Source organism: Pantherophis guttatus, chromosome 6 (genome assembly GCF_059756535.1).
Source record: "Pantherophis guttatus breed Tessera chromosome 6, ASM5975653v1, whole genome shotgun sequence".
Taxonomy (NCBI): domain Eukaryota; kingdom Metazoa; phylum Chordata; class Lepidosauria; order Squamata; family Colubridae; genus Pantherophis; species Pantherophis guttatus.
The window spans coordinates 32,482,208-32,506,054 of NC_142068.1; the positions used below are offsets into that span (position 1 = coordinate 32,482,208).

The 23,847-nt window shown below is 36.9% G+C and overlaps 1 protein-coding gene across 1 annotated transcript in view; it reads left to right on the forward strand.

The window, feature by feature from the left end:
- Positions 1-23,847, forward strand: part of COL4A4 (collagen type IV alpha 4 chain) — a 71,522-nt gene that overhangs the window by 37,064 nt on the left and 10,611 nt on the right. Inside the window, exons 23-41 of the mRNA XM_060682903.2 lie at positions 341-413; positions 2,023-2,129; positions 3,564-3,747; positions 4,348-4,416; positions 5,423-5,530; positions 7,275-7,493; positions 8,558-8,719; positions 11,744-11,914; positions 12,070-12,213; positions 13,946-14,053; positions 14,746-14,927; positions 16,898-16,961; positions 18,092-18,166; positions 19,066-19,173; positions 19,847-19,954; positions 20,483-20,554; positions 21,091-21,219; positions 22,514-22,621; positions 23,677-23,832. Coding sequence (XP_060538886.2) covers positions 341-413; positions 2,023-2,129; positions 3,564-3,747; positions 4,348-4,416; positions 5,423-5,530; positions 7,275-7,493; positions 8,558-8,719; positions 11,744-11,914; positions 12,070-12,213; positions 13,946-14,053; positions 14,746-14,927; positions 16,898-16,961; positions 18,092-18,166; positions 19,066-19,173; positions 19,847-19,954; positions 20,483-20,554; positions 21,091-21,219; positions 22,514-22,621; positions 23,677-23,832 — 2,347 coding nt within the window. The remainder of the gene's footprint in view (positions 1-340; positions 414-2,022; positions 2,130-3,563; positions 3,748-4,347; positions 4,417-5,422; positions 5,531-7,274; positions 7,494-8,557; positions 8,720-11,743; positions 11,915-12,069; positions 12,214-13,945; positions 14,054-14,745; positions 14,928-16,897; positions 16,962-18,091; positions 18,167-19,065; positions 19,174-19,846; positions 19,955-20,482; positions 20,555-21,090; positions 21,220-22,513; positions 22,622-23,676; positions 23,833-23,847) is intronic.

Below are 23,847 nucleotides of genomic sequence, written 5' to 3' on the forward strand. Positions count from 1 at the left end.
AATTATAATTTAACAAATAACATTTTAAGGAATTCAATCAGGTTTAGTTGGAAGCAAATGTTCTAGTAGAACTGAATGTCATGAAAACAACTCATTAAACAATATCTCTAATCTTCCTAAGAGATTACTACTACATACTATGTCATGAAAGAAATACGTTAATCAGTATGTTGTCTTCTCAAACAGAATAAATTTCTCATTAACTAGGGGGAGAAAGTAAGTACCACATTCTTTTTTCCATCCTGTTCATTGAATAAAGTTTCTAATTGCAATATTTAATTAATTCAAATAAATAATTGAGTGAATTTAACAATAACCTGGGTATTTTTAAATTTCTAAGGGATTGCCAGGTCCATTTGGACTGACAGGTGAAAAAGGAGATAAAGGTGACCCAGCTGAAGTAAGGATCAAAGGTAACTATGCAAACTATTATAATTATAAGATTTGAGAACTGCTGTTTTGATATCTCCAAATCTAGTAGTACTGCACTTTGAGAAAAAGGAAAATGAGGATACAGTTAAAAGCAATGGGGTACTTACTTGTGTCTAGTTCAATTGCAATTATCTTAATTAAGCATGATGCCTATATTCTCCTGTTCCACATTTGGGTCATATATTTTATAATGGCTTGTTTAAACTACAGATGCCTGATACACCTGAACCAGGAAATTTTGAGTTCATCTTGGTTTACCAGTATGAAACAAGAAGACTGACAAAGATAACACAAAATGAAATATTAAGCCTGCATGATATGTTCTGCTATTTAGTATGCATCTGTATGCTTCTAAAGCAATAGGAATTTATTACATATAAATTCTCCTTCAGTTTGTTTACCAATCTGAGATCTAGAGCCTGGGTTGCTCATGTTTCTGCTTACAAAGAGGTACTCTGAAGTTCTTTTCAACAATCAGAATTTTTTTTATTAAAATTAATCATAAAAGTGACCTATGCAGACTCTTGAAATCAATGCAACATTTATCCCATAAGATAGGATTAAACCATTTGGATTTAATAAATCAATCAAGTACTACTTGGATTTGATTTATTATAGTCCTTATGTAAGTAAGAATGGAAAATGAAATGAGAAATAATGATTATATGATAGGTGCCAATTCCCAAAATGTAATCTATGTCATAATTAGAATAAATCTCTCAGCTTCATTTTTGTGACTCAGTTAATAATAATGTGGGAAATACTGCAATCTGCATCTCATCATCTATCTCACCACTGAGTAATATTTATTTCTCTATTACATTACATAAGGTAGGTAGATAATCTGCACCATATTTCCAAAAACCCCTTGAATCAGTTCAGAACACCTAAAAAAGGCAATCTGGCCGAATCTGCTGTATGGTGAAATATATATTTGCATTTTGTCTGTGGACCCATCTAGTGTTTAACTCCACCTACAACTAAGCCCACCTATTATTTTCTTAAAGGTCCTTATAAAATATTCACAAAGAAAATGTGGCCTTTGACAAAAAAGAAAATATAAAAAATAACTTGTCTGCTCCTTATATAAAGTATGTAATCTACTATATACTAGTTTTCTAAAGACATCTTAAGTTTTGACAAATATCTACCTCTGCAGAACTCAGATGCATTATAAGCTACCTATTTGTACTTGTATTTATATTTGTATTTATTAGTTTGTCAAACTTGTACAAGATACAAGATGGTTTTTATTGAGGGTTTTGTTTAATATTCCTTGCAAGAAAGAACGGAATTTTAAACTTGACAGTCTTTATGATATGCATCCAGTTTTCTTCATTATTACAATATAATTATTTCCTTTGTATATATGCTTATTCTACAACACGGGTGTCAAACTCGTGGCCTGTGGGCCAGATGTATCACGCACTGGCTACACCCGGTACATCATGTGATGACGTGACACCGCAAGTTTGATACCTCTGTTCTACAACTATTGGAAATTATTTTTCTTATTAACTGAGACTGACTTGAATTGTAACACAAACGTATTTCTTCAGATACTAATTATAAACTTTCCATCATTTGTAGGGGTAAAAGGACAAAGAGGTGTTCCAGGGATATATGGATTTCCAGGAATAAATGGCACTTCTGGCAAGACGGGAGAAGGAGGATTGGCGGGTGATAAAGGGATTCAAGTAAATCTGTTTATCTTGAAGCCTGTCTTTTATTGTAAATCGGTACCTCTTCCTTTCCGAACAAATTTCAGGAGTTGACAATATCTGGACATCTGTGTCTCGTCTCAGCAATTCATAGTAAAAACTGTAATAGAGAAGGTCAGAAGTTAAACAGGGTTGAACCTCCTTGAATGAAAGATCTTCATGAAATACAGGTAGTCCACGACTTACAACCACAATTGAGTCCAAGGATTCTGTTGTTAAGTGAGATATTTGTTAAGTGAGTTTTCCCCATTTTATGACCTTTCTTGCCACAGTTGTTAAGTGAATCACTGCAGTTGAAAAGTTAGTAACCCGGTTGTTAAGTGAACCTGGCTTTCCCATTGCTTGTCAGAAGGTCGCAAAAGGTTATCACATGACCTTGGGACACAGCAAGGGTCATAAATATGAGCTAGTTGCCAAGCATCTGAATTTGATCACATAATCAGAGGGATGCTGCAAAGGTCATAACTGTAGAAAAACTGTAATAAGTCATATTTTTCAATGACATCGTAACTTTGAACAGTCACTAAATGAACTGTTGTAAGTCGAGGGCTACCTGTACCAGGACTAGAACCTAGACAGACACATAAAACAAAACAAATAAGACAATGGCAAACTATTTTTGTAAGCAGACATATTTACTAGTGCTGGCTAACTTCCAGGCAGATTCTTAGCTTGACATTTCTAAACCTCACTTGGACTGAGCAATTTCTCACTACTGAGATGGTCTACTACTCGTTTTGCAAATTACTTTTTTCATTGTTTGTGGAGTATGCCATTGGTTCCTAATAAATACATGTAGTGCTGTCATCATCAGAGGTAAAGAAAACAATGAGTAGAAGCTCAAATTAGGTGGTTGTTATTAGTTGCCAATAGGGGTGGGTTCTACTTACCTTTACTACTGGTTCGCAACAGGTTCACAACAGAATCGCACACACGTGCTCGCTTTACTCGCGCGTGTGCCTTGCTTCAGATCGCTGATGACAACATCCGGGGCGTGGGCGAGGCCTCCTGCCGGTTTTACTACTGGTTCTATAGAACTGGTCCGAACCGGGGGCAACCCACCACTGGTTGCCAGGCAAAATATTTTTGTTCCTTCAAGCCTGCATATTGCTAGAACTCAGTCTTGAATTTATCAAATTCTGGAATTTTAAAATGTTTTGTAGTTGTTTGTTGTGAATTTACTCCAAGATCACTTTGATAAAAATATAGTATTTTATACATGTATAAAATATAGTTTATATGGGTAACTAATTATGACTTAAACTATTTAATAAGAATTTAGACTAGACATACTGCCCACATGATAATTGATTACATCTAGATAGGATCTTAAATTAACTTGAACCTAATAGCATTTAAATGACATTCAGGTCACAAATATTATTTTGTATTTATCTGAATGGTGGACAGGGAGAAGACGGAAGAGCTATACAAGGTGATAAAGGATTTCCTGGAGACCCTGGAATTCCTGGCTCAAGAGGTCAAATGGGGGCACCCGGTTTTGGGATTCAGGGCCCACAAGGTGTCCAAGGCCTACCTGGAGATCCAGGAGACCCTGGTATGAAAGGAACATCTGGGGCAAAGGGTCAAAAAGGTAATCTAATTGATGTTGAAAATAAAAAAGGAAAAGGGCAGTTTTCAATTGGATATTTCACTGACACAGAATTGTTATTGCAGCATTAATGTAAGAATAAAATATAAAGAGCCCTTGACTTACGACCATTAATTTAATAACAGTCCAAAGTTATGATATTGCTGAAAAATATTATTTATTATCTATTCTTGAAGTTATGATCATTGCACCATCCCTGCATTCATATGATTGCAATTTGGCTGCTTGGAAACTGGCTTGCAACTATGACAGTTTTTCAATGCCTTGTGGTCATGTGATTGCTATTTGTGACCTTTGCAGCCAGTTTCTTATAAGCAAAATGAAGGGCTTATTGTTTAGCAACCAAACTTCCAGGTCCAATTATGGTCATAAGTCAAGAACTACCTGTATTGATATCCATGCACATTTACTTATAAATAAGTATAATTTTTATTTAGTGGTTTCAATTACTCAAAATGTTGCCACAGCTAGAAGGAATATTTCCCTACAAATAATTTCTAGCCAGTTAATAAATCATTATTGGTTTAATGGTCTGGAAGATTGGGAGTTGAGACTCGCATATAATATTTTTTTCTATTTTAGGTATTACTCTTCCAAGTGGAAGAACATATCCTGGGAATCCAGGTATACCAGGATTTAAAGGTATACCAGGTATGGCCACAAAAATAAAATAATTCTTTTTGCTAAATCAAGTTATTTGTCTTTATTTAAAAAAATAAACAGCCCTTTATAATTTAGACTCATACAAAAGTGTAGCAAAATCACTTTAGAATGAAAAGAGAAATATAAAGGTAAGGTCCAAAATAAAAAGATGGCTGGACTATTTTGTGATATTCTGTGTAGAAGGACTGTGACATTTTATATTGACTGTGAGTTTAGTGATGAACATACATACACACACATATACATGTACACACACATATTATATTCACAGACATACATGTAGTTGATTAGCATGAAGGTTCTTTCTAAAGGATTAATGAATCTCAGATATATTTTCTTTTTGATTCTCTATAGAATTCTATCACATCATTCTAGAAAAGTGGGATGCAATTTGTCTCCTCTATAATTTCAAAAAATCCTTATAACTTTATAAAAAATCCTTATAACTGAACTAAATGTTATGATGATTTGCTTGCTTGCACTAATGCTTTTGGCCAAGTACCAAATATTAAAACAGAAAGATTTAAATGAATTTATTTTTTTAGAAAAAATAATGTTATTAAAAGTAGTGAACAGAACAATAAAATATAATGCAAACTAGAAGAAAAGACAGAAAGAAAGTATAAAAAGTTTTCCCCAGAAAGTGAGTTGGGAGGTATACCTTAAGAAATCTGTGAAGTTAAATACAACAGCAAGAACCAAATGCAGCTTTAGTTATTAGATAATTCCTTATTTGTGACTCTTAATGTTAAGAAGTGTATTGTTCAGCTTGATTGACAGTCATTTTAAAATATAGAAATTTGAATGATAAAGATTGTTGGCGGAGTTGTCTACAATTGCCAAACAAAGCAATTATTGGATGGATTTATCTAGTCGGTTACCTACAGCCTTTCTTTAGTTTTCTGAATAGAGCTCGCTTTTAATTTTCTTTAGAGAATGTTTAAAAGTGTTTAAAATCCAGTCATGGACCCCTGAATTATTTCTGTACATTCAGGTCCAAAAGGGTTAAGAGGCCCACCTGGCCCACCTGGACCCAATGGTTTTGATGGTTTCAAAGGCCAAAAGGGTAGACTAGGAACATCAGGCAATCCTGGTCCAGAAGGTAAGTGAGAAAGTCCAAATATTTTATTTATTAAAGATGGAAATCTACAAAAACCAATCTACACTGCATTAACTATTGTTGCTTTTCTCCCTGTAGTTGATGCAACACCGAAACATAAATGCATACAGATTCCTGAATGCTGAAAAAAATCATTAATTAAAATCATATTTAGGACAGAATTACAGCATAGTGCTGTATCTCTCCATCACTGAGATATGCAAATTGCAGTAGCATCATCCCTTTTTAACTATTTCTGTTTCTTAATTTCTTATAATTTCTGAAAATGTAAAGAAGGTAGGAAATTGGTTTCTACCACATGCTTTCAAAATATACCCAGAAGTGATTGGGATCTATGTGATTACATGTTATTTCCTCCCGAGTCCCAGCTGATCGGGAGGAAATGGGAATTTTTCAATAATCTTCTCCTGGAATGGGGAGGGAATGGAAATTTTACAGTATCCTTCCCCTGCCATGCCCACCAAGCCATGCCATGCCCACCAAGTCACGCCCACACAACTGGTAGTAAAATATTTTGAATCCCACCACTGTTTACAATCCCTTCCCTTCCACCAAAGTCAACCAGTGGTGATCCAACAGAGATAGTTGCCTTTTTCCATACACTGGTTGGCATGATCATGTCCTCTCCAAAGAAGATTCCATTCTGTTTTGAAATCATGAAGCTGCAATCATTTTTCATAGCCTCTTGAAGAAATTATGTTATTTAAAATACATAAATAAATAAATAAAATTATTTCAAATACTTAAGTATAAAAAGTTACATCAGAATCTCATGAAAATGTTTAATAATTGTTATTGTTATGGCCAGATATTTAGATGGAATTTGGCATTTTTATTCACCTATCAAGTTCTTCTCCAGGACCCGGAACAGACAAATATTGTTTGATAGTGTTAAAGGTGTCATAGTAGGATGTAAGCTTTCCAAATAAAGCGGCCTTTTGAAATTGACTGATGGTGATTTTGTCAATGCTGATGGTATTCAACAGATGCTCCGGTTGTTTTGTGGCTGCACCTAAAGTGCCTATTACTATTGGTACTGTCTTTGCTTTCTTTTGCCACAATCATTGTACTTCTATTTGCAGGTCTTTGTATTTTGTAATCCATCTTTCCTTCCTTCCTTCCTTCCTTCCTTCCTTCCTTCCTTCCTTCCTTCCTTCCTTCCTTCCTTCCTTCCTTTTCTCTCTCCCTCCCTTCCTTCTTACTTCCCCACCTACCTTTTTGATAATTTACTACAAAAACAAAATTTTGAAGTACAGTATCTTAGGCTACAACATAAGACATCCTTCCCAATATATCAGGCTTGAGAATTAAGGGACTTGTAACATATCTGGAAGATTACTGCAATTGCAATCTCAATAGACCTTAGAAGACTGGCCATGGCAGTGCAATAGTTAGAATGCAGTATTGCAGGCTAATTCTGCTGACTGCCGGCTGCCAGCAGTTTGGCAGTTCGATCCTGACCAGCTCAGTCTTCCATCTTTCGGAGGTTGGTAAAATGAGGACCCATATTGTTGGAGGCAATATGCTGACTCTGTAAACCACTTAGAGAAGGCTGTAAATCTCTGTGAAGCGGTATATAAGTCTGAGTGCTATTGATATTGCTAGATATAGCTCAGATTGAGTAGTGTTTTCTGCATTCTTATTTTGTATACTGTTTCATGAGAAACTGAACATATTGAAATGAACTAACCATTAATCTGTGTAATCTATATGTCATTATTCTAAGGTTTAAGGGGTGAGACTGGTGATCCAGGTGATCCAGGTGAACAAGGTTCAAGTCAGGATGGCCCTCCTGGATTGCCAGGCCTTCCTGGGCTTCAAAGTCCAAAAGGTGTTCCAGGTGACATTACCTACAGTCCTCCAGGTACCCCGGGCAAAAGAGGTTTTCCAGGGCTACCAGGTTTGCCAGGCCTAAGAGGTGACCCTGGTTTTCCTGGACTTCAAGGTAAGAGGTCCATTCTTCCATGCTAAAAGATGTACTTGAATTCCGTTGGTTATATTTTATTTGCCAGAGAGGGGGAGGATGGAATAAAAATAAATAAAACAAATTTGTAGTATAAGAAGCCGAAGGATGCAAAATTAAATTTTATTGGGGAGGAAACAGTTTTTTAAAAGAGTTAATATAAATATAAAATAGGGAACAATTCAATCATAGTTAATTCAGTAAGTACATCAATCAAAATATAAGAAAAAGGAAGGAGATAACTCAACAAAAAGGAGTGTAAAAACCAAAGTATCTTATGAATTAGAGAAATATTGTAAAATGTTGTTGTCATTTTTAGTCTGAATCAAATAGAAGGGATGCATCTTGCCACATTCTGATTGCCCAGGAGCCCCATAACATCATAAGACTTAAAATATGCATAGCAAATTCCATTTTCTACAGTAGTTTCACAATCTTTCCTTTTATCTTTATCAGTGGGCTTGAATGGACCACATCAGTGCTTTTAAGATTTGAGAGATAAATGAGTTTTTAGTTCCTATTGTTCTGTCCTCATGGTTGAGTTATTTTAAGTAGATATGATTTCCCGAAGCTACAGATTCACTGATGAATCTGTTTTGTGACAAATTGGTGCATTATCAAAATATTTCTAGAGGGACCAATACACAGTATAAACTGTGGAGCAAAGCTGTACAAATAAAGTCAATTTCTTATATATATATTATCTATTTTATAGTAAATAGGATTTCAATTCAGGAAAGGGCAATATTATCTGAAAGTATGCAGACATAATTAAGATTTTTCTATTTTTTTTTTTAATGTTGCTTTGTAGCAAATCGGATTTAAAATTCCAGGAATGCCATGGCATCTACCACATAAAATGAGGAGCTAAATTGTTAGGGTAGATATGCTGACTCTGTAAACCGCTTAGAGAGGGCTGAAAAGCACTGTAAAGTGGATATAAGTCTTAGTGTTATTGCTATTAAGCATGTTAATTTTCAACTTCTCTAGGAAAATGAGATATTTGTTTGTCCCCTCTCACCCCAACTTATAAAATCTGTTTGCAGGGCAACCTGGCACCCCAGGGCTTCCAGGAGCTAAAGGTCCCCGAGGCCCAAAAGGTGACACAGGAGTGATGGGTTATCCTGGATCACCTGGACTGATTTGTGAGAAAATGTTGGAGGGGCTACCAGGACCACCAGGCTCTTTTGGAACACAAGGACCTAAAGGTGAACACAATATGGGTGAAAACAAAATCGCATACATCGTAATTGATTATATTCTCTTCTTCTTCTTCTTGTGCCATATCCATCATCGGATGTCGGCGATCATGTTTATATTCGCTATGTGACTAATGCCTACTATTTGGACCCATCAGACAGTTGGCTTTATGTTTTTGCCAGCCTTCATCCAAATTCCTGTTCGGCCTTCAAAGCAATAATCTATCAATAGCATTCAGCAGCAGTCTTCAATAAGTGGTTGATGGTTACTGCATATCTCAAGTATAGAGTTTTTCCAGAAAACAGGGATTTCAGACTGCACATCATGAAAGTTCTTTTCCCTTCATATCACTGAGAATTTCTTTCTTAAAATTGATTTTTTAAGTTGTTGTTTAATTGAAAGCTATGTCAAGATTTCAGATGAATCCAAACTGATGTAAACATTTATGTACATGAACATTTAATTTTCTTTCGCATTTTTTTGTGAGGCAGGGAAATGCTCAACAAGCCAAAATATACAATAGGATGCAAATCTTCTCAAACTTGTTTATATACCTATAAGTATAAGCATGTATATGCATAGTCACACATTTATCATCATCACCCTATATTGTCTCTGCATGTATGTATATGTTAGTGTCTCTACACACATGCACACACAGACAAATGCATACTAGCATTGTTGCATCTTTGCATTATTACCATGATGTGCACTGTCAAAGTAGCAGTAATATTTTTACATTTTTACATTACATCAACACACACCATTTATGTTGTTCTTGTGCTGTGCTTTCAATTCTAAACTGGTTTAAAGAAAATCCTATCTGGATTAAACCTTTTGGAATTCAGTTCGGATTGGAGGCTACCAGATCTTCCCATTGGACAATTCCCTGCTGCTGTGCCCTCCCAAATTTTTTTATCAGAAAAGCAGTATCTAAATTTTTCCTGTCCTGCATACAGGTTTTCTTAAACATATATACTTGTATATGTGTGGGTACATACTGTATACATGCATGTGTGTCAGCAACCATGAAGATAGATTTTCTCAAGGACGATCTATCACCAGCATGATCCTTCAGATTTTCCATGGTGCACCCATCATCATTACAACTAATTCCATTCACCTTGATGCTGGTTATCCTTTCCCCCCCTCTTTCCCAGCATTAAAGCCTTCTTCAGGGAGCTATGTCTTTACCTAATTGATCTGAAGTAGAATAATTTGAGCCTGGTGATTAGTATTTTAAGAACATTTTCCCCAAGGCTTTCATTGGAATTGTACTAAGTGTTAGTCCACAGTATATTTCTTGACTGCTGGGTTCTTTGTTGTTAATCATCAGTTCTAAAAGACAGAACTATCCTATCTAGCACTTTAGCATCTTCATTGCCAGATCTAATATTGGTGGCTGTATCTTTTGTCATGGGTTTGGCTTTTATATACACTCTTTTTTTTTTGTTTGGTTGTCATTGACTTTCTCATTGTCTTCATTGGCCTTCTTTACTAGAACTTGCAGATCACTTGCATTTTCAGCTATCAGAGTAGTATCAGCATAGTACAGGTTATTGCTGTTTGTTCCTCCAGTTTTAAAATCAGGCTCATCTTCCTCTAATCCAACTTCTCTCAACATATACCCCACAAATAGGTTAAATACTGTATATAAAATGAGAGTTTATAACTGTTTGTCTAACTATTTTGCCATCTTGGAGCCAGTCTGCTTGACCATGTGGCTGCCAAGTGTATCAGACTGTGCCTTCCTGACCTTTGCATAGATTTTGCATAAAGACAATGGAATTCCTATTATTTTCAGCATATTCCACAGCTTGACATGATCAATAAAATCAAAGGCCTTTCTATAATCAATGAAGCACAACTTACTTCTTTCTAGTATTCTTTAACTTACACTGCTATCCAACATGCATTAGCAATGTTTCTTATACCTGGCCCCTTCTAAAGCCATTTTGGAGATCTGGCATCTCCTTTTTCAGATAGAGCTGTGATCTGTGTTAGATGATACTAAGATGACTGTAAGTACATGAAAGTAAGGATACTGTGTGATTGTTGGCACATTCTTAAGTCTCTTTTGGGTGTTGGTATTAGAATGACCTTTTCAGTTGGCTACTGTATCATTCTGAATATTTGCTAGCATTGTTTGGTAAGAACAGGGGTGTCAAACTCAAGGCCCAGGGGCCAGATCCAGCTCATGGGGTGCTTAGATCTTGCCTGCAGGGCTGTCCTGGAAACAGCAAAGGACTGGCCAGCAGTGCCTCTGCCAGTGAAAATGGAGCTTGTGAGGGCCATGTGAGGTCCTCACAAGCTCCATTTTCACTGGCAGAGGGTTGCAGGAGGCCATCACAGCCAAAAACAGAGCTCGGGAGCCTGTTTTCGCTGGCAGTGCAGTCAGGCCACCACAGGTGGACCTGACATGAGTGACGTTGAGCTGGCTACAGCCACCCTGGCCATGCCCAACCTGCCCCCTGAGGTCAAACACAACCCTGATGCGGCCCTCAATGAAATTGAGTTTGACACCACTGGGTTAGAACTTTTATAAAATCTATAAGTATTAGAAAGTCTTTCTAGCCTCCATACTTGGCAATGAAACTTATACACGAGAAGCTTGTGATCAGCTCCTTGCCTTGTCTTTGTTGTTATAAGTGAGCTCTTCCACCTCGTATCAATAATATAGTCAGTATGATTTCTGTATTCTTCATCAATGAACATAGGTGTCATTTTGGTTGCTGGAAAATTATGTTAGCAATAAAGAAACAATTGGATTGAATACTTTCCTTATAGGAGGAAGCATCATCAATACAGCTCTAAAGACTTAGCTCAAGAATGTCAAATTCTGCTTGTGAAAGTTTTAAACGTTATTGTAATTTTGCCTATCTTGACTGCTTTCCTTTGCTTCCTCCAGTTCTGGGATATCTAAATGTGGTGAGTGAAGAGGAACAAGTAGACAAAATTTGAAGAATTCCCTTTTTTAAACATGGCCTTGGAAAGAATGGGATAATATATTGCTTGCTGTATTTTCCCATTAGGATTGAAGGGTATTAAAGGTCCTCAAGGAGATATGGGAGCATCAGGCCCAGCTGGAATGAAAGGATTGCCAGGAGCCCCTGGAACCCACGGGCCACCCGGCTTTCCAGGCTTACGAGGAGATCCAGGATTTTCAGGAGAAAACGGACTGCCAGGTCTTCCAGGGACAAAAGGTAGGTATGGGCTGGTTGATTTGGGGGTTCAAAATCTAAAAATATGGAATGTGAACTTGGGTTGGACAAGCCATGACTTAGCATGTTGTGGAATCCAGTCGATACATCAGTATTGTATAACTTAATGGTCCCTTTTCTCTCAATGTTCTAACAAGGAGACAAAGGATTTGAAGGCATGCTAGGTTTCCCAGGCTTTCCAGGAAATGCAGGAGAAATGGGAGCATCAGGTGTAAAAGGAGAAGAAGGACAAATTGGTCTATCTGGTCCTCCTGGAGAATTTGGGAGAAAGGGTTCCAACGGTATGTAGAATAGTCTAATTTATATGGCTGTCCAGATCAATTGTACATGGCTCTGGGTGGCATATACAGATAGTCCTCCACAATTGAGCCCCAAATAGCTAAGTGAGTAATTTGTTACCCCATTTTATGACTTTTCTTGCCACATTTTTTAGGTGAATCACTGCAGTTGTTAAATTAATAGTACAGTTGTTAAGTGAATCTGGTTTCCCCATTGACTTTGCTTGTCATGTCACAAAAGGAGGTCACATGACTCCAGAACACTGCAACGGTCATAAATATGAGTCAGTGGTTAAGCATACAAATGTAAATCATGTGACCATGGGGATGCTGCAAAGGTTGTAAGTGTGAAAAATGGTGATAAGTCACTTTTTTCAGTGCCGTTGTAACTTTGAATGGTCACTAAACAAACTATTGTAAGTTGAGGACTACCTGTACAGTTAAACTATTTTAATTGAATAAAAATAAGTATTTTATAATTCTAGAATGCCATTAGGCCTCAATGTAACCAGGAGCTCTATATTTCTTCTAGGTAAGAAGTATGATGTATTCCTGATTAGGCATTGTCACACTACCTTAAGGAGATAAGCAAAAAAGTTGGATGATTGGTTGGTTTGCTTTTTTTAAAATAAGGGATTAAAATTTCAGTAGTAGGTTCTTCATTCATATTTTTGATATTGGGACTGATGTAGGGTGTCCATATAATACAGAGATTTCATCAACATGAGAAAATGTGTTTTGTTACATTATAATGCAAGCTCCCTATAATGTGATGTTAGTGGAATTTGTCTCATGAAGTAACTATACATGTTATTGCTTCCTGTGAACATCTATGCTTCATCTTTATTGTTTTACAAGTGAATCAAGACATTTTCAGAATTCTGATGCTTATGTCTTTTAAGCGTCAAATAAACACATGTCTAAAATGTGGTATATACTCTGTACAATTATATCATTGGGGAGATAACAGATTAACAGAGTTGGAAGGGACCATATAGGTCATCTAGTCCAACCCCCCGCCTAAGCAGGAGACCCTACACAATTTCTGACAAATGGCGTCCAGTCTTTTCTTGAAAGTCTCAAGTGATGAAGCTCCATAAGCTGTTCCATTGGTTGATTGTTCTCACTGTCATAAAGTTACTCATTTCCAGGTTGAATCTCTCTTTGATCAGTTTCCATCCATTATTCCTTGTCTGGCCCTCAAGTGCTTTGGAAAATAGCTTGACCCCCTCTTCTCTGTGGCAGCCCTTCAAATATTGGAACACTGCTATCATGCCCAGTTCCTGTAACTGTTCTAGTCTCCAGTTCCCTAATCATCCTGGTTGCTCTCCTCTGCACTTTTTCTAGAGTCTCAACACCTTTTTTATAGTGTGGTGACTAAAACTGGATGCAGTATTCTAGGTGTGGTCTTACTAAGGCTTTGTAGAGTGGTATTAGTGAGTACCTCACTTGATCTTTATTGTATCCCTTTATTAATGCAATTTAGGATTGTATTGGCTTTTTTGGCTGCCGCTGCACACTGCTGGCTCATATTTAGTTGGTTGTCCATTAAGATTCCTAGACCCCTCTCACAGTCACTGCTATTAAGCCTGGTTTCCCCCAATTTATATGTGTATTTTTGGTTTTTCTTACCTAAGTGTAGGACTTTACTTTTCTCTACCATCCCAGAGGCAGAGGTGGATATATTTCAAGCAATTATATTGTAGTAAATTGTTGCATATGTTCTATTTTGAAGGTGAACCAGGATTACCAGGGGACAAGGGCAGAATCAAAGTCCTGCAAGTAAAAGGACAACATGGAGAACTAGGCCTTCCTGGTGATAAGGGGTTACCAGGGGTCCAAGGTAAGCACATAAATTAGGTACATATATTAACAAGGCTGTCTCAAGTCATTTTTCCACCTCCATGCCCCCGACCAATATAGTCAAGATGTTGCATTTTTGAGAGAAACTAAATTATTGAGGCATCAAGGTTTAAAAATAACATTAAGCCTTTTCATCAAACACATATCAGTTAAAATCAGTTAAAACAGTACAAATTGAGAACCTGCAAGCTGCATTTACCCTCAGCACCCTAAGACGATGTTGCCAAAATTTAGTATAGCTACCAAATTTCAGTGATGAAATGATTTGGAGTGGTATGATTTCCCTTTATTTAGAATTACATGGGGGGGGGATCAAAAGGCAGTAAAATCTAGAGTAAAATCCAATATAAAATATGCCTATAATTAACATACAAAATCAAGTGAAAGTATGAATGCTGAGCAGGGGTGATATTCACTTATCTTCACTACTGGTTCGCAAATGTGAGCACGCCCTCCTCCACGCATGCACAGAGCCTTCTGCATATGTGCAGAGGATCAAAAACGGGACATGATGACATCCGGGCAGGTGGGCGGAGCCTCCCGCCACCGGCGCTACTGGATTGGGCGATCCGGATCGATCTGGATGAATTTCACCACTGATGCTGAATAATATACATGTTAGAAACATTTATTGTATTATTTGATATTGCAATGCTTGTGAAATAATTTCAGGTGATAAAGGCAATACTGGATACAGAGGAATTCCGGGACCACCAGGCAAACAAGCAGCTCCAGGCACTCAAAAGGGTCAGCCCGGCGATGCTGGACACTCTGGTTCCCAGGGCCCACTAGGTCCCCCAGCGCCTCCAGGTGTGACAGGGATAATTGGTTTTCAAGGACAAAAAGGCAATCAGGTATGCCAAAAAGTTATACCATATTTATCTTTATACTTGCTGTAGAAATGGACATAATCCATATTTTAATATGTATGGTGTATGAAATCATAATATAATTCTGTAGTGTGCTGTAATAATATACTACTGCTGCTTTTTCTTAGCTCCTAGAACTAAGGGAGAAGCAGATCCATCTATGCTGGGGGAATAACATTCACCATGGCTGTCTAGTGACACCTTTAAATTTTTATGACTATTTTCTAATAGATTTTCATGGACCATGCAATCATACATTTTCTCTAAACTGCCTGAGCAATACTTTCCCAAATATCTATTATATCAAATAATGAGTAAGAGCCCTATCCCTGCGAGTATGCTTGGTAACAGCTCCATGAGTGTGCATCAAACTTCCCATTTGATCTTATTTTAATGGAAGTGGCAAGCTGCAAAGCATGAGCCTCAAGAATAGAGGTAATCCTTCACTTACAACCACAACTAAGACCAGAATTGTGGTAATAAGTTGTTGCGATCATAAGTCGAATGACTACGTGACTGAATTCAATTTTATACCAGTTTTTACCATGGCCATGAGTGAATCAGGTGGTTGTAAAGTAATCACATAGTCATTAAGCAAATCACATGTCGTAAATCTGAATTCAGCTTATCCAACGGGTGGTTTTTTGCCAGAAAATGGCAAAAATACACAGAATGTGATTATATGACCATGGGACACTGCAATCACATGTAAGTCAGTGGTAGGTTGCTCCCAGTTCGCACCGGTTTGTGGTTCGCGGTTCAGCCGAAGAGGTTGTAGGAAAAAAAATGCCTTTAAAAGCCTCTGGCAATCCCAGCTGAGTTGCCTGATCGTCAGAGCTTCTAAAAGCATTTTTTTCTGCAAGCTCTTAAGGTTGTAGAAAAAATGCTTTTAAAAGTAAAAAAAAAAAAAAAGTTGGCCACGCCCACCCAGTCACATTACCCCTACCAAGCCACACCCACAAAATAAGCCTCACCCACAGAATCGGTAGTAAAAATTTTCAGAACCCATCCCTGATGTAAGTGCAAGTCTGTTGCCATGTGCCCCAAATGGTAGGGCAGTCAGAACTTCAAGAACAGGCCATCAGTAACTGTCATAATTTTGAATGGTAATTAATCAACCAGTCATAAGTCAAGGACTACCTGTAAGTTTTTCCAACAATCTTCTGAGCCATTTAGTGAATTCAGAGACCATTTTAGAAATACAGTGACGGAAATTGTAGCCCAGTACTTTGTTGGGAAGCACAACCAAATATCCAGAAAAAAAAATACAGATAAACTGAGGTGGTAGAGAACATTCTGGAGAAACAAGATCAGATTCTAAGCCACAGGTTTTTTTTTTAATTCCTGGCTTGTTTATACTTAAAAGTTGTATTTCTTAGGAATTGCTGCATACACAATTGTTGGAGACTCTGAGTAGATCAGCCTCTTGACCTAGTAAAATTCCTGGGCAGCATGTTGGATAAAATTCTCTTGCTTACATGATCCAAGACAAATATTTCCTACAAAAACAGTACAAATTAGAAAGGAGGCACTAGTATAGAGGAAGAACTAGAATTATTTATAATTATTTTATTTATGTCTTTCTTGTTTATATAGTATTTGGCTCCCCATGAGATCATTAGCATTCACTTCCCATATCAATGAACATGTTTGGATGCATGTTTGATGCTTGATTGATTTCCTCAAACAGGCAGATTTTTATATTTTATGTACAATAAGTCTAGTGGTTAAGGCATCAGGCTAGAAACTTGGGAGCCAGGAAAGCCTGCTGGTTAACCTTGGGCCAGTCATGCTCTTTCAGCCCAACTCACCTCACAGGATTGTTGTTTTGGGAATAGTAGGAGAAGGAAGGTGTGTTGGACATGCTTGTCACCTTGAATTAGTAAAAATAATAAAGACAGGATACAAATAAATATAAATAAATAAAATAAGTTACACTTTTTTCTTTCTTTCAGGGTGCACAGGGACCATCAGGTCTTCCTGGACCTCCAGGACTTGATGGCCAAAAAGGATCAAAAGGTAGGGACGCATTAATAATGCCAATAACTAATGACTGAAAATCACTTGTCCTTTGAATCTGCATATATACATTAAGAAAGGCATTATGGGCGGAATAACTCTTTTTGAAATTTTCAGATGTAATGCCGATAATAAGCAAATTTGCATTAAAATGATTTAGAAGCACATAAATTAACATATTAATAATAAAATTAATGAAATTTTGTGGGACAGAAACAAAAAAATCTTATACAGATGTATTTAAAAGCAATCCACATTGGAAGCAATGGTATTTCATTCCTAGCAAACCAATAAGATTACATGGTAAAACCGACAATTTGATTGATAGCACAATCTCCTGCGTCTCTAAAAAGAAAAGTTAATGGATAAATAGTATCTCATTCAATTTATTCAATATATAACTAAAAATTACATGATTCCATCTTATGGTCACAGAAAAATAAATAGTTAATTGCATAATTTCAAAGCAACTAAAAATAATAGAGAAAAATATGGAATTTAAAACCCTTCTTTGCTACTAGTTCAAATAACAGTAAGTTACGTTACTTATTATGATACATTTTTGAAAGAAACAAACGGCTTGCCTGCAGAAAAACTTAGATAAAGAATAATTTAGTGTCTGGTAATTATTCTTGATTTTCAGCTGAGAAAGTAATGGTACCAGGTATTAACAATCATATTATAATAATATAGAATTTCAGAAAGATCACATGAGTTTGCTTTGTAAAGATTCTTACTATATCCAGTTTTGTGGAGCTGGGGGAAATGAATTTGGATAGAAGCATTTGTCAAAAGCAAAATTAGCTAAACTGAAAAGCGGATCCAATTCACGGTGCTTAAGAAGTGATAGAAAATGGCTCAAATTTCTTCTCACACAACTAACGCTATAGAACATTTTTAAAAATAATGTTCATTTTGTTTTAGTTACAGAGACAGTCTGATTTTTTTTGGGAAATCATTTTGTTAAATTATGTAAAATGACTTCAAGCTTTTAGTAATACTGTTATAAAAATGAAAACTTCTGAGTAGCCCAAAGGGTGGATATTATCATGAGAAATACAAACAAAAGTGATCTATTTTTTCAGATGAGGATAGCTTTCGATTGTAACATCAATTCCCACTGTTTACAGGTAGCAGAGGTGACCCAGCTACTCATTATGGTGAACCTGGCAAGAAAGGCCCTATAGGAGTCCAAGGATTACCAGGTGATGTTATTTTCAATTATTTTTAGACAATAACCACAGTTGGTATATACAATATTAATTTCTTTTCTAGTTTGTCATCCATAAAACCAATAAAAATAATTCATCTGGAATATCTTTTGCATCTCTGCATGAATTTGCACTCAACTTTTTTACTTTTTCACAAGAAACCATGCACAATAAGAAATCCCCTCTTCCCTTTCACACTTCCAACACTGGGTTGATATTGCCTTATACATTTTTGACAATTTAGCTGGAATAAGAATTTTTGTTGACTGCCACCAGAATGTCCATAGTTAAAATGGAAAAGTATAGCGATGCTGGAGTTTTGCTACCAAAATGTTTGGCATATTGCCAAGTTGAGAACAATTTGATGTACAAGTTTGATGCACAAGTTGATTCACTACTGTAACTGAATTTTTGTCAAGCTAAAGTTAAACCCTCCTCAAGTATATGATCTGATTTTATAAGTTATGTTCATCGGGGAAAGTTAATTGTTTATTCCAGATAAATATATTAATGTGTAGTAGGTATATTAAGGAATTATTCATAAGGGGTTTCATTACCTGTTTTCCTTGCTTCCCTTTTTAACCACTACAGGGATGCAATAATTTTATTCCTCTGCTTATAGTTATTGTAATTTTTTTAGAAATACAAATTTATTTTTAAAGGGTATTATCTTATCTATAGACTATAAATAGTATGGTTAGTACAATGTTTTCATTGTAATTCAGAATTACTCTTTGCATTTTGTATAGATCATTAACTGATGATGAACAATAGGATCATGGTTAGGTTTGGATGCCAGTTGAAATATCCATCTGCCTAGAAAGAGAATTCAATAAGCACATTCTACTGAAAAATATTTACACTAAAGTTTGATTGTTTTGTGACTGTTTAAGGACTTCCTGGATTACCTGGAGACCAGGGTATATTAGGTGTTCAAGGAGAACCAGGAAAACAGGGTTCCAAAGGACTGCCTGGAAACTCAGGAATACCTGGATTCCCAGGTGAGAAAGAACTAAAGAAAAATTGGATCGATATTAAAACAAATATTGTGAAGTATGATGATGGACAGGCCAGTGAAAGCGAACACATGAATAATGCAATAAGACTAAGAAGAAAATATTAATAGAAATGTAATTTATACACAATCATTCACAATTTTACCTCACAATGTGAAAAACATAGCCCCTTTCTTCTCCTTAGACTAGGGAAAATCAGCTTGGTTTTGTGCAAATCTATACTGTTTAGTCCATTTTTTAATTGCCTTTCATGATTTCAGGAATATTCAATGGCATTTCAAAATGTCATTTCTTCCCCCTTTTTGATATTGGAGTGATTTGGGCAGATTTAAACTGATAAATAGGTTTTTAAATTTGAATGTCCTTAAATTCAAAATGGGTATTGTGAGGTAGAGTATATGAGGTGTCCCAGAAGGCCTGTGCCAGAAGAACAGCAAACTGATAGTCCAATCTGCTTCAGTTTTTGGCATGCCACTGCAGACATTTGAACTTCCTTTAGAATGGCCGGCTAAATGCCAGTTTAGTTTGAACGCATTCCTAGATTTATCTTACTTCTAGAGATTTTAATCACCATGTTGCTAAATTAGGGAGAATTCTAACAACATGAGAGAGAATACTAAATTGTGTTCAAATATAGGAAATGTTTATTTTATTTTAGGTGTGCAGGGAGCTGCAGGATTTCCAGGACTTCCAGGTGAACAAGGTAAACCTGGTTTTTTGGGAACTCCAGGTTTCCCAGGATCACCTGGTAACCCAGGTAGAAAAGGTAAATATTGTGGAGAAATATGATTATTGCAGATGTCAGTGCACAGCATGGTATTAAAATGCATACATGATGGTTGATATAAGTGTACTGCATAAACTGGTGTTTTGAAAACACATCTGTTAGCTTACCTATTCTATACTACTAGGTATCTTTAGTGGAAGAAGTTATAAAAAATTAGTGGAAGAAGTTGTAAAAAATTTAATTGTCTGTGGAACAGAAGTTGGAAGATCAAAATAGATTGTGCATCCAGGTTCCATCATTTATATAATAGTACATGAGAAAAACCTTGAGAGATGGAAAGAAGAAATGCTGCCTAGGGAATGGTCAGATAAGAGATAAAAAATATAAAATTATGGTTTTATAATTAATTTTAGCTTCCTGTAAGTAACAAAAAGTTTACATCTGCTAAAATTTTGATAGAAAATATTGTTCATTTGATTACTTGTTGCATTTGTCTACTTGTTGCATGTTTATAAAATGATCATTTTCTTTTCCTGAATTCATTCTATTTTTCCAAAAATATTAAAGGCTTATCGGGATCACCTGGAGTAAATGGTGTAAATGGAGAAAAAGGTCAAAAGGGTTTGCCAGGACCTCCAGGTAAAGAATGAAAATTATTATACTATTTTTTTTAATTAAAGGCAATATCAAGAAACAATTGTTTACATTTAATAAATGTATGATGCTTGGCTCTTGATGACATTAGTTACTTCTAATGCAAACTAGTAAAAACATGCAATAGTTAATATTATTATAGAGGAATATCTAATGAAGAAAAGAATTATACTACAAGAAATTAATCAACTCTATTTTGAATGAAATATTCATGATGTAACAACCCTTCCCCCCCCCGCTAATTATCAGAGAAAACTCTACATAAGTCTTTGTGCATATGTATAGTATTATCCATGGTAGTTTCTACTAGCAGCCTCTCACCCATGTTGCTTTGCAAAATTCATTGACCTTTGTTGTGTCTGGAAGAACTGAAGGACTTGATATCCCAAATAGGAAAGCTAAAGAAAAAAATCACACATTGACCAAATAAAGCTTCAGTTGGATAGAATCAAAGGAATAAATCATTATGCCATTAAATCCAACACTTATTTCCTTTCACTCATTACTGCTGTCTTGTAAAGGTTTAAGTGAAATGGGACCTCCAGGGTGCATAGGAGAACAAGGACCAAAAGGTAACAGAGGAGAACCTGGGCTTCCAGGAAGAACTCAACTAGGTCCTCAAGGAGAGAAAGGTCTAAGAGGTCCTCCTGGTAAGTAAGGGATCTCTTAATTTAAAAAAAAAAAATGTTTGTCTTGGTTACACAAGATGTGGGGAAAATGCCCACTTAAATCATAAACCAGAATGATTGGAGATAGATGAAACTAAGTATGTTTTATTGGTAACACAACTACATTACTGGGCTCCTCACCAAAGGAACAGAAGAGCCCTGAGCATAGCAAGGTTACTGGTTATACCAGGGGTATCCAACCTTGGCAGCTTTAAGACTTGTGGACTTCAACTCCCAGAATTCCCAGCTTTGCTGGCTGAGGAATTCTGGGAGTTGAAGTCCACAAGTCTTAAAGTTGCCAAAGTTGAGCTATACTGTATAGTTTCGGCTTGTTGCATAGGAATGAAAAAAGAAAATTATGTAAATCACATTATGACCTCTAAATCAGAATGCGTTAGTTAGATAAAACATTTGGGGATGATCTTATTTTGACACCCTACATTGCTCTACACCAGTGTTTCCCAAACTTTTGACATATGTGTACCCCTTCTATAATTTTCGTAACGCTGAGTACCCCTCATAAAAAACATATGCTTTAACTCTAACCGTTAGATAACACTGCAATTCTCCGGCGTTTAAACAGCTCCGCGGCTCAACGTCAACTGTTAATGTTCCTGCAGTTTAAAAATGGGCGAACCCGAGCTGCGCGAAGGATGCGCAGAAGTTCCCGCCATAATGAGTTGCGATACGATGTACGATGGCCCCAGTTCCTGTGTAAAAACTGCGATACGCGCCTATTTCTTTCCTTGTTCTGTGGGCGCAGCTAAGCACGGTGCAGTGGATATTCCCACGTGATCCCCACCAAACTCCGGTGCAACGCGGACCCCCACCAAACTCTTCCCGTACCCCTGGGGGTATGCGTACCACACTTTGGGAAACACTGCTCTACACTATTAGAATTCTATCTTGCCAGTTTTCAATCATTTAGTTCCATAAACAATGACTTTATTGTCCTTATATAATGCACCATTTCACATCATTCTTTTCGTCACAGTTAGAAGGGGCAAGAGTCTCATTTTGTGTGTCTGTATTCCAGAATCGGAAATTCTTAGTAAATGAGTAATGTAAATTAAATCAAATGTATTACACCTCCACGGTTAGTTGATAAACAATGTTTTGATTCTTTCAAAAGCTGCAGTAATAATTGATTGAATTCTTATACTGTCACTTTTTGCATAGCAATTACCTTTTCTTAAGTGAATGTGACAAGAGAAAGGAAATGTATTAAAACATGGTCAATATTAATGCTTTATCTTTATTCTTTTTTCCTTGCCAGGTAAGCCAGGTGTTTCTGGTTCTGCTGGCCTTATGGGTCAGCCTTCTGAAAATAGGACTTGTGGCTTTCCAGGAGACCAAGGTCCAGCTGGCTCAGATGGCATTAGAGGTACTTCTAAACAGGGGTGGGCTTCAAAAAGTTTAGCAAAGGGTTCTCTGCCCGGTTGCTGGGTGAGCATGGCCATGGTGGGTGTGGTTTAGTTGGCCTTCTGCACTACACGGAGGGGCACGCGTTTTTGCTTTCCTTGGGCTCCGGAGGCTTTCCTTGAGCCTCCAGGAGGGCAAAAACGGCCTCCCAGGTTCCGGAGGCTCTCTGGAGGTCAGAAACATGCCCGTTTTTGGCCTTTCTGAATTCCGGTAGGCCTGTTTTTCACCCTCCCCGAACCGCCACGTGTACCCTGTACTTACCTGCATCCAAAACAGGCCACGTGGGGATTCCTGGGAGGGGTGGGGCAGGGTGGATAGGACGGGGCCAGCCAGGAGTGGGATTTGGGGGTTCTCCGAACTGCACAGAATCTTAGCTAGAGGTTCTCCCAGAGCCTTGCAAACCCCCAGCAGCCCACCCCTGCTTCTTAAGCAGTATTTGAATAACAGAATTGCAAAAGTAGATTGAACCAATTAAAATCATTTGACTTCTTCCAGAAATGCTTTTAGGGAACATTTTTTTAAATCCATACTAGAAGTAAAGAGGATCCTCTCCTTCAAGACCCTAATAAAAAAGTGGTCTTTTACTGTGTTTTTATTGTGTTGCAACTGAAAAGCTTTGGGGCAATGGTGGCCTTTAAACCCTGTTACAGATGAATTGCCTGCTTGCTTGCTTGCATTTGGTTATAACAGCAAAACTGATTATCCAGCAAGATTTAACTTGGGCCCAAGAACTTTAAAGAAATGTTTAATAATCTGAACAGAATAGTACACTCTGTAGGCGCTGAGAAGACTTGCAGAAGTATTTTATAGCAATCCTTTTGATGTAATTCCACTTTTTCATCTGGTTGGTGAACCCTTGTAGCAAGATGGGTGGCAAACAACTTCGATAAATAAATAAATTTTGAATCGAACATTCTGTTGTGATATTGAAAATTAATACTTTTGATAAATCAAAAGTATATTCGTGATATTGAAAATTTTGATATTTGTTTCCAATCATTTTAATTTTTATTTCAGGCCCTCCAGGAAAACCTGGGTCTCCAGGAAAAACTATACTTATTAAAGGAGATCCAGGGGACTCTGGTACTTTGGGCCCACCTGGTGTTCCTGGTCCATGTGGTAACCAGGGAACTAAGGGTATTCCAGGAAACCAAGGAAGAAAAGGCTCAAAAGGTATGTGTGAAATTA